At 38.5% G+C, this 12,500-nt stretch overlaps 1 protein-coding gene across 2 annotated transcripts in view; it reads right to left on the reverse strand.

Annotated features, from left to right (window-relative positions):
- LOC122816397 (nodal modulator 1-like) overlaps positions 1–12,500 on the reverse strand; it is an 877,949-nt gene that overhangs the window by 856,976 nt on the left and 8,473 nt on the right. The window contains exon 2 of one of the 2 annotated variants that reach the window (XM_044089153.1): positions 356–445. In XM_044089153.1, coding sequence (XP_043945088.1) covers positions 356–445 — 90 coding nt within the window. Of the gene's footprint in view, positions 1–355; positions 446–12,500 lie in introns of those variants that run through there. The other variant, XM_044089155.1, reaches the window with a different exon arrangement.

Here is a 12,500-nt window from a genome sequence, read left to right on the forward strand (position 1 = left end):
TACATAGACACACACATCTATACCTGCAAATGCAAGCGCAATCACCGGAATACATGTCTACATAACATGCGATAATAGTTACACAGAGCTAATACATTCAGGTAAATATCAAAACAAAAAACCACAACGCAGTCATAGCATAAAGTAACATACGGCACACAAAAACTACCAAGACTAAAATAAACTCACTGTTGGTTTCAAATGCCTCACTAACAAGTTCTATTTTCCTGCAAAATACAACTCTTGCAACACAACATTAACACACACATTCCTATATGACTGTTCTTCTATCACTCAACTGAAAAGGAACTTACCTCTCCTATATGGGGAAATGCTAACATGGAATGAAGCTTACCTTATCATACAGTGGTATCATGAAGTAACCATTTATAGGGGCACAATCTGTTTGATATTTTAGTGTTCCTTGTTTTGTGTACAGCTTAATCTGTAAAAAATAAATAAATAAATAAAATAAAATATATAAATTATGCATTTATTCAGTTTGTATTATAATGATGTAATCAAGTACTAAAATAAGTCTTTTGTCATAGAAGTAAAGCTGTTATCCCATAAAAAAAAAAAAAAAAAACTTACAAACATCAGTGCAGTGCACAAACAGCTTTAAGGATGGAGAAAGAAATGTTATTTCTGTCAGAAAACGAAAAATCTGGTACTTATGATCCAGCCAAAAATCAACAGATCAGATGTCTCTGTATTTTGTCACCACTACACACCCAACATTATAATCCAGTGCTCAGCTGGTAACTTTCACTCCCCATTTATCAGACATGTATTGAGCATGAAAGCCAAATGAGAAGGTACATACTAAGGAAGGAAGATTAAGACATGCCTAGACCTCCTCACCTGCAAGAAAGTATACTTTCAGACACCCAACTAAGAGGAACAAAACAAAAACTGTAACAGAAGAGAGGTTTAATGTAATGCTAATAATCAAATCAAAATGAAACAGTCATGCAAAGGTGCAAATATCTGAGTACTTTCTAAAAATTTCATTAAAATATAGTGAACTGGGCCATGAATAAGTCCTTCAAATGTTAAGTGCATCTTGATTATTTAAGTGATATGTGTGTCAGTATTCAAATACAAATATCGAGCTTGTAAAATTGAATGTAGCCATCAGTTCTTATACTATTTTGGTGCTGGTCATAGCTGGAAACATTCTTTGGAGGGGTCCTCCCATCTGTTCGGCAAATCAAAGTAAATGCATTTCCTAAGCACTCTACACAATTATCATGGTCAAAATATAAGAACACGAGCTTCCCCTTAGGACCAGGACAAGGCATTCATTTATCTCCTTCAAAAATATTCTTGCTACAGAGGGGGAGCAACTAGCCCGAGTGGAACATGGCTGGTTAGTGATCGAGCTCCACTGTTGTGACTTATTTTGTTTCTACTAACTGCTGACATATAGAAGAATGGCTGAAGGTGGAGGGGATCCATAAAACCTGATAAAAATGTTTAAAATGGCATCAACTGAGGAAAGAATATTTACTCTTTTTGATAAAATTTCTGTAGTGGCAGCAGAATTGGAGGCCTACCACTTGGTCACAATAATTCAACATAAAAGACGAGCTCTAAAGAAATTCTTAAAAGCAGTACATAAAAGCTCGTCTCCACTCAAGAGACAGTATAACTGCAAATCAATGAACTGGACAAGGAATGTAGGACATAAATACAAAAAAATAGACGAGCTAGAAAAATGCTCGTCGAGTGAACATCGAAATAAAGGGACTACCTGAAATGATCCCTGAGAAAGAATTAAGATAGCTAATGGAATGCTTATTTAAGGAAAAAATACATAGTTCTTCATACTTGCACCCATTTACTGGGAGGATTTATAGAGTGAGGGAAAAAGAGAACATGCAGACCACGAAGCAAACCCCCAGGCACGTGTTACTGGTCATGCATTCAGCACAGACTATAGAGACTGGCTAGTGAAAAACAGTGGTGGAATTCTCTTGGGAAAGGATATGCTTACCTTTCAGCAGACTGTTCACCAAGACTCTATGCTCCGAGACGACAAATTACGAGAAAAAGAAAAGAACTGCTCCAGCTCAGCTCTGCGGTTCATTTGATACAGCCAGCTATTTTGCTAGTGGAAGCAGATGGGGACAAATTCACTTTGGTTGACAGAGGAATATGGCGTGAATTTTCTACAAGATCAGAAAAATCAGTTAAAATTAACAGAAGGAGAAGATTTAGATAAAATACTTTCAGACCAGAACACGGAGTGGGAAGGACCCAAGAAGCAGTAACTGTGACATCAGAAACACACAACCACCACCATTAAAAAACTGATTAATGGAACAATAAGCAGAATGTTAACCTTAAGGGGAGAAAACGCACTAACTAAACCACTAAGGCATAAAGGGAAAATGAAAAAGAAAGAACAGTAAACTTTAAAAGTCTCACTACAGAGGACTCCAATTTAAAAAAGGACATCTTAGAACTATCATGAAAAGAGGAAAAGGGAGCCAAGAATAAAAAGGCGTATCAAGTAGTGATAGTGTAGGACATAAAAGCAGAAGACAAATATAAGAGATGGCCAAGCCAGGGAACACAGAAAAGGTCATGCTGATATCCTGGATTAACTCAGAGAAAAACAGCAGAGAGAGGCAAAAGACTGGGTCAGAGATTGTTCTCTACCTATTCTGATGAGCACTGCTGGTCTCCTCAAAGCTTTGAAAGGCTGGATAGAAATATGACTGAGAGAAGACTATGTTGCATACTTGTGGAGCCATTTTCTACTGACTGCAGCCCTATACATACAGAAAAATGTGCAACTCCTCCTTTACCAGGGACTGACCATGCTTTGCAGAATACGTCGTGGATACTTTATCACTCAAATGCATGTAATATAGGGACTTGCGTACTATGAACCCAATGGAATTAGCCACTTGCAAGCCTTTTAGTAAGGGAAGAGTCACCTCATGTGGCTCACAAGGGCGTGGTAAGGAAATAGATTAGACTGCATGGGGTATACCTATGTGGCAGTTATACATGTTAACCAAATGTGGATGTAGTGTTTTGTTTCGCTGCTGAAGAACATCTCCAGAATATATTTTCACTGCTGAAGAGTACCTCCATAATATAAAGTGTCTTAAAATACAGTTATGAGATGCAGCAACAGCTGTAAAAGTAAGACGTATGCAGATATTTAAGATAATGAAGCACAAATATGTTAAGCTACCTATGATAAAAACAATACAACTATGGTTTTAACTTGCATGTTACCAGTTTAAGATATATGAAACACTGTTACAATTGTTTTGTTAATTATATAGGTTTGTTAGTGAAACAGTTAAAGCACATTATTTACATGGGTTTTAATCATATGTACTCACTGCATCAGAGAGGAGTGAAAGAAAACAAGACAGCTACCTTTTGAGCCTCCAAACTCATCTATCGGGATGGGGTGGGGAGGGGGAAATTGCTCATAAGATCTTCAGGAGACTAAGATTAATACATCAGGACATACAGTTAATCCCACTTTAAAACAGACACCTGGAATGTAGAACGACACATGCCCTATACAAAATATCCAGAATGACGATGTCAAGATGACAGGACTACAAGAAATACAAATAAAAGTTGTAGATGCAAACTGCCTTAAACCAAGAGCAATACAATAAAGTGCCTGAAGGCCATATAGCAGGAGAGGGTAAAGGTGGGACACTACTATTCCACAGGTCACTTAACATTCCAGATGGCGGGGTTAGGAAAAGTGGAAATGGTGTGTGGATCTCACAGGCAGGTACAATAAATAATCAAAGAAAGACTTTGCTGGATGGTTACTGGGGCATTCCGTAAAGAACAGTTAGTGATGTCCAAGTTGCTATATTTTTAGTCAATTTTAATTTTGTTTTACAGACTTCATTGGATAAACTATATAATAAACTAGAATCCCAAAGAAAAGCACATCAGGTGCTTAATGCTCATCTGGAATTAAGGGGATGGTGTGATAGCTGAAGGCATATGCATGGGACTAAGGTGGAAATTTATTCACCACAGATTTGTCCAAATACATTATTAGACTGGATCTCATAATGGTCTCACTGGAAGTGCAAGGAGTGAAAAAGAAGGTATAACAGAAAGGCATTATCTCTGGCCATGCTAAAGTGATAGGATACTTCCAGCTCCCGCCAGACTCTCTGAAGGTGGGCTAATTATTACAGGCACATGAAGAGGGCAATGCATGCTTACAATAGGCTGCAATATCAGTATAGACAGAAAAGTGAATCCCAGTTGTTGGGAGGGTTGCAAAGGTGCAATAAAGGGAGAATTAATGGAGATAAAAAAGGGAGTGCGCAAACATAAGTGGCGAACGACTAACAACTGCAGGTGGTCCAAACAGCAATTCTGTCTGGTAGAATTGAGAGTGACCTTTTGCTGGACAGAGAAAGGATACTTACCAATAACTAGATTTTCTACAGACAACAAAAGGTAGAAGCAGCATTAATGAATAGGAGGGGAATACTGGTGGCTCAGAAGAGAGACGGAGACCTGTAGCAGACTGCATGGACATTTCTGACAGACTACTAATAAAGCCATGGGTCAGGTTTAGAATGAAGAGAGAACAATAAGAAAAAGGGACTATGACATCAAGGAGGCCTTCTGTAAATATTACATTGAAATGTACTTGAACAGAGGCAATTCAGATGGGGATTATGTCGCAGTACCTGCCAAAAGGCTTACAAAAAAGGAATACACTTGGATAAAGAAATATTACAGTACAAGTCCAGAAAGACAATACTTAGTTTGAATAAGACAGCACTGTTAGTTGGCTTCCTGGAAGAATTTTATAAATGGACCAAAAACAAGTATCAGCCCTTTGACAGGCACTTGTAATAATATTGTTGTGTTTGGGGATTTAAGCCCAGTTGTTAATGAAGCAGTGACAAAAGTTACTACCAAAAACTATGCAAATCTGTTCACAAATCAGTAGTTACAGATCAACATTAATGTTAAAATTCTGGAAAAAGTCTAGCTAAGAGGTTGGACAGGATAATACCCGATATCACTGAGGCAGAACAAAATGGGTTTATTCTAGTTAGAGGGAAAGCCAAGAACTGGTTGAACCTAGCAGCCTGTGTACATCAGTATGGGGGGCATGGAACAGAGTAGGGGTAAGTCTTATTTGAAATTAAAAAGCATTAAATTCTTAAATGGAACTTTTTAGACCACTAAAGGAATTTCAGAAAAAAAAATGTACATTAAATGGCTAGAAGGTTTCACACAAAGCCCCCTTTAAGGGTTTGGGTAAACCGGCGCTAATCAAAAAATGGTAGCATAAGGGGGACTTGACAGAGCTGCCATTATCCCTAGAACTGTTCTTATTAACTATGGAAGAGTTGGCCTGGAAAGTGAGGAGTTTCTTAGGAAAAAAGACAGAGACAACATAGGTGTCCCGCTTTGTTGCCATTTATTTTCAGATGACTGTCTGCCGATTAGTAGTGATAGAGAGATACACTGGAGGGGACATCAGCTATGTTCGAAGTGTATGGTATCAAACTGGGCTTAAATGTAACTCTCATCAAATCGGTTACTGGGGAACAAACAGGAAATGGATGTCTCCGAGGACTACAAGACAAAATATTTCCAACATACCTGGGACTTTTTGGTGGCGAAAACCTGGAGGGAAGCATATGAAAAATATTTACCCCTTCTGCTTGGAAAGTTCAAAAAAGGACTGGGGAAAAAAAGACGGTAAGAATAAAGGCTGTCAAGGTGATGGTGCTACCACATGTACTGTTTATAGTGTGAAATCTGCCAGATGCAGTGCTTCATTCGCAGTTGGAAAAGATACAATCCATGACAAATAAGGCTGCATTACGAAATACAGGTACGAGATTTTCTGCTGTAAAATGCAGATATCTCTAGGAGGCATGGCCATTGGGACTTCCAGATATTCAAAGATATGCACTAACCTGTCAACCTGCCCAACTTATTCAGATGTGGACAGAACCAAACAATATTATAAAATGCAAGCAACCATTCCATGAGAGGAGGAAAGAGAGAATAAAGGAGTGTCTCATCATGGGAATATAGTCTCAAACAGGAGGACTGGTCTGGGGATTTTTGCACACACACACAACACAGGAGTTCCTAGATGTATGTCGCACTATTGCAGCTAGGGTGAAGACTGCACGAGAGTCTCTAGGGATTACAAAATGGTCCCATATTAAGACAACTGATTGCAAATTATACGTATGGCATACTTGGTAGAGAATATAATTTACCCAGAGGAGACTGGTTCACATTTGAGCAGTTTATGCATATAGGCAGCATGTAGAGCACTCAAAGGAAAATTGTGCCATGGCAGAAGTGGGTCAGCATGAAAGAAGGGCAATCTTAATATAGCAGGAGCTAGAAGAGAGAAAATGAAAAGCAATCCGGACAAGGATTTAGAGAATATGGACACAGGGAAAAGAAGTACAGACAGGTGAAGAGGAACGGGAAGCTGTCTGGGATAGGGTACAACAATTGGGAAGTGGTCAAGACTGAAAGGTCAACATATGAGATTTATAACTGGTATTTAATACCCAAATGTCTACACAAAGAAGATAGGAAGCAAAATTCAAACCGATGTAAAAATGAGTGACCAAGCTTAACACACACGTTTTGGGACTGTCAAATGGCAAAAGGGAGGTGGGCCAGTTTTATCAAAGACCTAAACAGAATTTTTTCCAAGAGGCATAAAAGGAGTTTTCAATATTAGAAACATTGCCAAAGAATGAACAAATAAAATGTGGAGTTTGGACTGATTTTGCCCAATCTTCCAAAAATGTCTTTGGTAAAAAGCTGGAAGACTTCAGTATCTGATATCTCAACTTGCACAAATGTATGCATTTTTTTTTTTGGTCCCCTCGGACCTCATCCTACAGGCCCAGCCTCCAGTGCCCCATATCCAGGCCAGGTCTACCAACCCCCACCAGTCTGGTATTGCTGGGGCTGGTCATGGATCCTAAGGGTGTCCTGGGGTCTTGGCTGTCTGTGCTTCCACCTGGGGGTTTGTTTTATATGCCCTACCCACTCCCTTTTCCCAACCCCCATGCACACTGACTGCATCCAGAGACAAACATCCTCTTTGGACCATGCGTCCCATTACGGTGCATCTTCAACAAGACATTACCATCTCTCTATGCTCTGCTATAACTAGACTAAGTATAGAATAAATGTTCCCTTGCTATGCAACTACCTAGACAAATCACACAGCCAGAAAGACCCCAGCAGTTCATAACCAAAAAGATTATTTGTCTAAAGAATCCCTGGCTACCAAGAAGGCTTGAAACCCTCTCTCTAAACTCATTTTTAGAGACTCTTAGGTGGAGATTAAGATCTTATATTATGTGCCACTAATGATACAACCTTCTTGATCTTTTGCATCTCAACAATCCAAACAGCATCATAAATACTAGAACTTTGGAATTGATTCTCCATAAAGATATAACTAAACCATGCTGGTGGGACAGATTTATTACTCATTTGCTTCATATCTGGAATAAACTGAGATTACATGTTAGAGCAACAACCCTGCATTCTTCAAGATGGAAGTACATCATAAAGGTGGGCATCAGGAAGGTGCTGATGGTTTCGGAATTTACTCTTGCAATTCCTACAATCATTACTAAGATTTACTTTCATAATTCCTACAATCCTAAAACTTAAAAAACACTTCTGTAAGGCAAAGATAACATTTCTATAACTTGTATAATTAAAATAAAACTCAGGGTGTGATATATGGAACATCTGGTCATCTATAAAAAAAATGCATGAAAAATGAATACTGAAATTCTACTGACATCACCATATAAGCGAGGCAAATACCTCAAAATACTCTAAAATGGCCTTTTCTTGACTACAACAGACATTGATAATATTCTGTATATTGTGATTGTGACGTCCCCACTCTGGGCCAGTAATCAAGGAGCCTAAATCCTCACAAGGATATAACCCCTACATGTCAATAATACATACACAAGAGCATTGCTCCGATCTGGTGCAGCTTCTGGAAGTCATAAAACAATTACAAACGTCTACTCTTACAGAGACTAACAAACCATTATTCTTACAGACATTGTCTCTCTGGCTTCTTTCAAAACTATGAGATAACATATTTATGGCCTCAGCCCAGTAATTTAATTTCTTAATATTTTTTCCAAAGTTAGCTGGAGCTGAGCTTAATCTCTTCTAGTACCTTCTGTTAACATATATATATATATATATATATATATATATATATATATATATATATATATATATATATATATATATATATATATTTAATTCAGTTACAATACAGTCAAGACCCACTGCTGGAACATTAACACAAGCGACTTTACAAATCCATTTTCAACACAAGCAAATGTACAAATTAATTTGATATTCAAATAATTCTTTACTAAATTCCAGCTAGCTGTGTTGGCATACATTACATATCCACTGCCCTACTTCTCCTGGCACAGCTGGCAATATCTCACATCGTCAAAGTGATAAAAGTCTATGCTGTGAATTTCCTTTTAAATAAATACTCGGCTGTATAACCCAATGAATACTCAACCCAGGAACTGGTAATTTTCTTGATCAGCTCAAAATATTTACTGAATGCTTTGCTGAACATGTGCAATTTACAGGGAGCAGAACAGACTAATTTTTCCTCATAAGCAAGCCTGTTTTAATTGGCCCCATTATAATTCTGAATGTAATATACGTCAATGAAAAACAAGTTACAACATTCAAAGTTAAATCTCAAACTAAAATCCATTACATATTAAGACATTATACACAACATACCCTTAAGAGCTGACCCAGTTGTTTGGGATTTGGGATGTTATGTAAACAGTGACCTTACTTTTGACCATCATACGTTTATTGTTGTAAGAATTGCACAGCTTATAAACAAAGAGATTGTGTCTAAACCTAGAGATGTCACTGTCCCCCTTTACTCAGCCATCATTAGGCCAGTCATTTAATGTAATGCCCTTAATGGCATGTATCTATCCAGACACATGTAATAACTGGAATGCCCATAGAAATACTTTACTAAAAGGATACAAGGCCTAAACAACACATTCTACATGGACCAACTCAACACCCTGTCACTATAATCAGGATCCTACAAACTGCTAAGAGATGAACTGTGTCTGGTATAAAAGGCATCCTCTGACGCTTTTACAGATGGATTTACTACAGATCAGCAAGTGAAACGCCATCAGAAATACGCTAGCAATCTAAACCTCTTCTGCAACATCAACAGAACTGTTTGGAGAAAGAGGTCTATTTCTCAGAGGATACTGCTGCTGTGGAACAGATTCTCCATCAAAATAAAACAAAATTCATCCTTGTCCATTTTCAAGCCCAACTTACATCTACGGATGGGAAACAAATTTTCTAAGACTGACCTCTATACTACTAATGGACAGAGACGGCTCCTAAATGCTTTACCCATGCATGGGTTTGTTGTTCACATTACAAACCTACCTATATAATTTTCAACCGTGGGATGGATAAGGCCAAACAATAGCCAAATGGGATAAGTTATTTTGAGCACAAAAGGGAAAATTGGCTAGGGTTAAAACGGCAAGAAAGGGCAGCTAGCCTATTACTTACATATGAACCTATTAAGAGCACTTATTTTAAATTATTTTTTGTTCCTGTCCAACGCAACAACATACCATTGGAAAGGGTCCTACTGGACAAGCGTCAGATATTCAAAGATTTAAGTAAAACATAACAGCAGTCTCATTAAAATGGCAACATACCTTTTATACAACATACAGAAAAGAAAACCAGTTGCTCACAGCCACCTGACCTCACCAGTTCTGTATACAAGCACGCCTCCCACCATGAAAAATCCAAACAAAAACAGGCAAGTTATGTTGAGCAAATTCATCAGAAAATTCAAATGCATCTGCATTAACACTGCATAGAATGAAATGGCACAGGGCTAAGGACAGAAAAAAGTAACAGAGGGGCACCTAAAGTACAAAAAAACAAATAGACAAAGAAGTTGTATGCTTTCCCTTACCCAGGTATGGCTATTATCATCTTAAAGTTCTTGATGAACTGATTACAGTCTTCGTGTTACTGTGTCATGAATATGGAGAAAATGTACAGAGTCAAGACAGGGTAACAAAGTCAGAGAAAAAGGGGAAGAAAGTTGCAATAACAGGCAGACCAGACAGAAGGAACCTGCAGAGACCATCACTTTAAGGTACTAGGTTCATCTCCTCATCCAGGTCAAAAAACAGACTGTTCATTCTAACTGTACATAGTCTTCCAGTACCCCAGCACCATGCAGTCAGTGAAGTCTAGAGAAAAGAGACCAGGTGAGCAGAGCCTATACAAACAAAATGCAATCAGCTGAAGACAACATTTAGCAAAGAGAATATACAGCAGAAGACAGCTGTCCCTGGATAATACTCTCCCACACATAATTTCACTTCGCCGGCCAAGTCATGCATAAAAAGTGCACTTCTCTTGCATAACTTACACCACATTCACAAACTTTCAAACAATTGCCAGCCTATCTACACTGTTAAAACACAGTGCAAACACTTTTTTACCCAGAAGTACAAATGTAGTTTTTTCAATGTAACTAATCTTAACTACTTTATTATTGCTTACTGTGACGATAGGAGGTACTGCCAACCATGCCAGAAGTAGAGCAGTGGATGTATGACTTGTGTCGGAATAGCTAACCGGAATTTTGTAAATTATGTAATTTGTATATCAAATTGATTTGTACAGATGCTTGTGCTGAAAATGTATTTATGAGGTTTGCTTGTATTAATATGTATCAACAGTGTACCCTGCTGGAATGAAAAGAAATGTACACGTATTACTGTAACTAAATTAAATGTATATGTTATAACAGAGAATATTGCGAGAGCAGAGGTTAACCAGCTAGCTTACTTTAAGAAAAATAAGGGAAATGTAAATCAGCTGTTAAACCTTTAAAACGTCACCCCACAGTGCCGAATAGGACCAGAGATGGTGGGTCTGGAAGAAGCCTTTGTTCATTAGCTCAGTAAAAAGAGGGGAAGCTCCAGGCACTGTCATAAGCATTTAGATGTGTATTGTAGCCATCTATGCTAAATTCTGTCTCAGCTTCAAAGGGGAATACTGTGAGAACCTACAGTCAGGTGACCAGACGAGGTCATTCTGCAAGCCATCTTGGATATTACATTTTACAGGGAGTAATCTCGGAGTATTGAGCATACTGTTTTGGGGAACCTGACTAGAAACACTGCTCAAGTATTTCACTGTGCCTTGCTCTATCAAGTAAGTTATTAGGGGATAGTCATTCTCTTAAGAGTCATGAATATAGTGATGCTTAGTTTAGAGATTGCTTTCCTTTATTTGTACGAGTCTGTCCATCAATGTTATTTTCAATATTCCTGTGATATGAACTCTGGTTTACTGTAAATATATATATATTTAGTGTGGGCCACTCCAAAAGGCCTAGCTGTCTTGATCAACTACCATTTGTATTGGTATGAATATTCCACAGTATAATTGGAAACCCTCTGTTAAGGATCTGAGAGTAGCTGATTGTGGAGTGTCTAGTGGCAATGACAACTACTTTATTCTCTGGGCAGAAGGGGGCACAGCAGGTAAATCTGTCTCAGCCTTTCCCAGGGGTGTGTGTGTGTGTGTGTGTGTGTGTGTGTGTGTGTGTGTAAAATGAAATCCCAAAGTGTGTGTGTGCCATCTACTTGAGGCAGGGACACAAAGCACTGGATTCACAGAGAGGGTGATAGAGGACTTGGCTTAGACACTCGGCTGAAGACCTAATCCTACAGCTGTACCAGTGGGGAGTCTTATTGGAGACCTGGAGAGAGAAAGATATAGAGAAATCCAGACCGTGGGCTAAGTGTGCTCCCTGTGTGCTCTTAAGGGAAACTGTTCTTGGTGCAGAGAGCTGCATCCGAAAACAATGACTGTATCCATTTGTATTCCAAGTGCATGCCCCTCTCTAGTGTCAGTGGTGAGGATTCAGGCTCCCTGATTACTGGCCCAGCGTGGGGACATCACACTTACATTTCTACATTGTTTGTGAAATGTTTGGTATTTCACCCAGACTGAACCTAAATCAATGCACTACTCTGGTAAACAGAAAGACAGGAAGAAAAAAAGTGAGCAGAGTTTACCAAAACATTAACACGCTCCTATTGTAACACTAAAAACGGTGCAACTACAAACATAATGAAAAAGCAACTGTGATCTCTGCTAATGTAGGGGGCAGTCAGCATAACTTTCACAAAAGAATACAGAAAGTTTCTATAACTACCTTACTACACTATATTTGCAAGGCAGCATGCATTTGAAATGCTGCAAAAATTCAGTGACATTCAAACAACTCGCCTCAAGCCCACTGGTGTAATGGCTATCTTATTATACTAATCATGCCTCCCAAATTGCTCGGTAAAAAGACTTCATTCAAATCGGGTGAACCTAGCAGTGCAATCTTCAGAATT

Source organism: Protopterus annectens, chromosome 12.part0, assembly GCF_019279795.1.
Source record: "Protopterus annectens isolate FY-2018-M chromosome 12.part0, PAN1.0, whole genome shotgun sequence".
Lineage (NCBI taxonomy): Eukaryota > Metazoa > Chordata > Ceratodontiformes > Protopteridae > Protopterus > Protopterus annectens.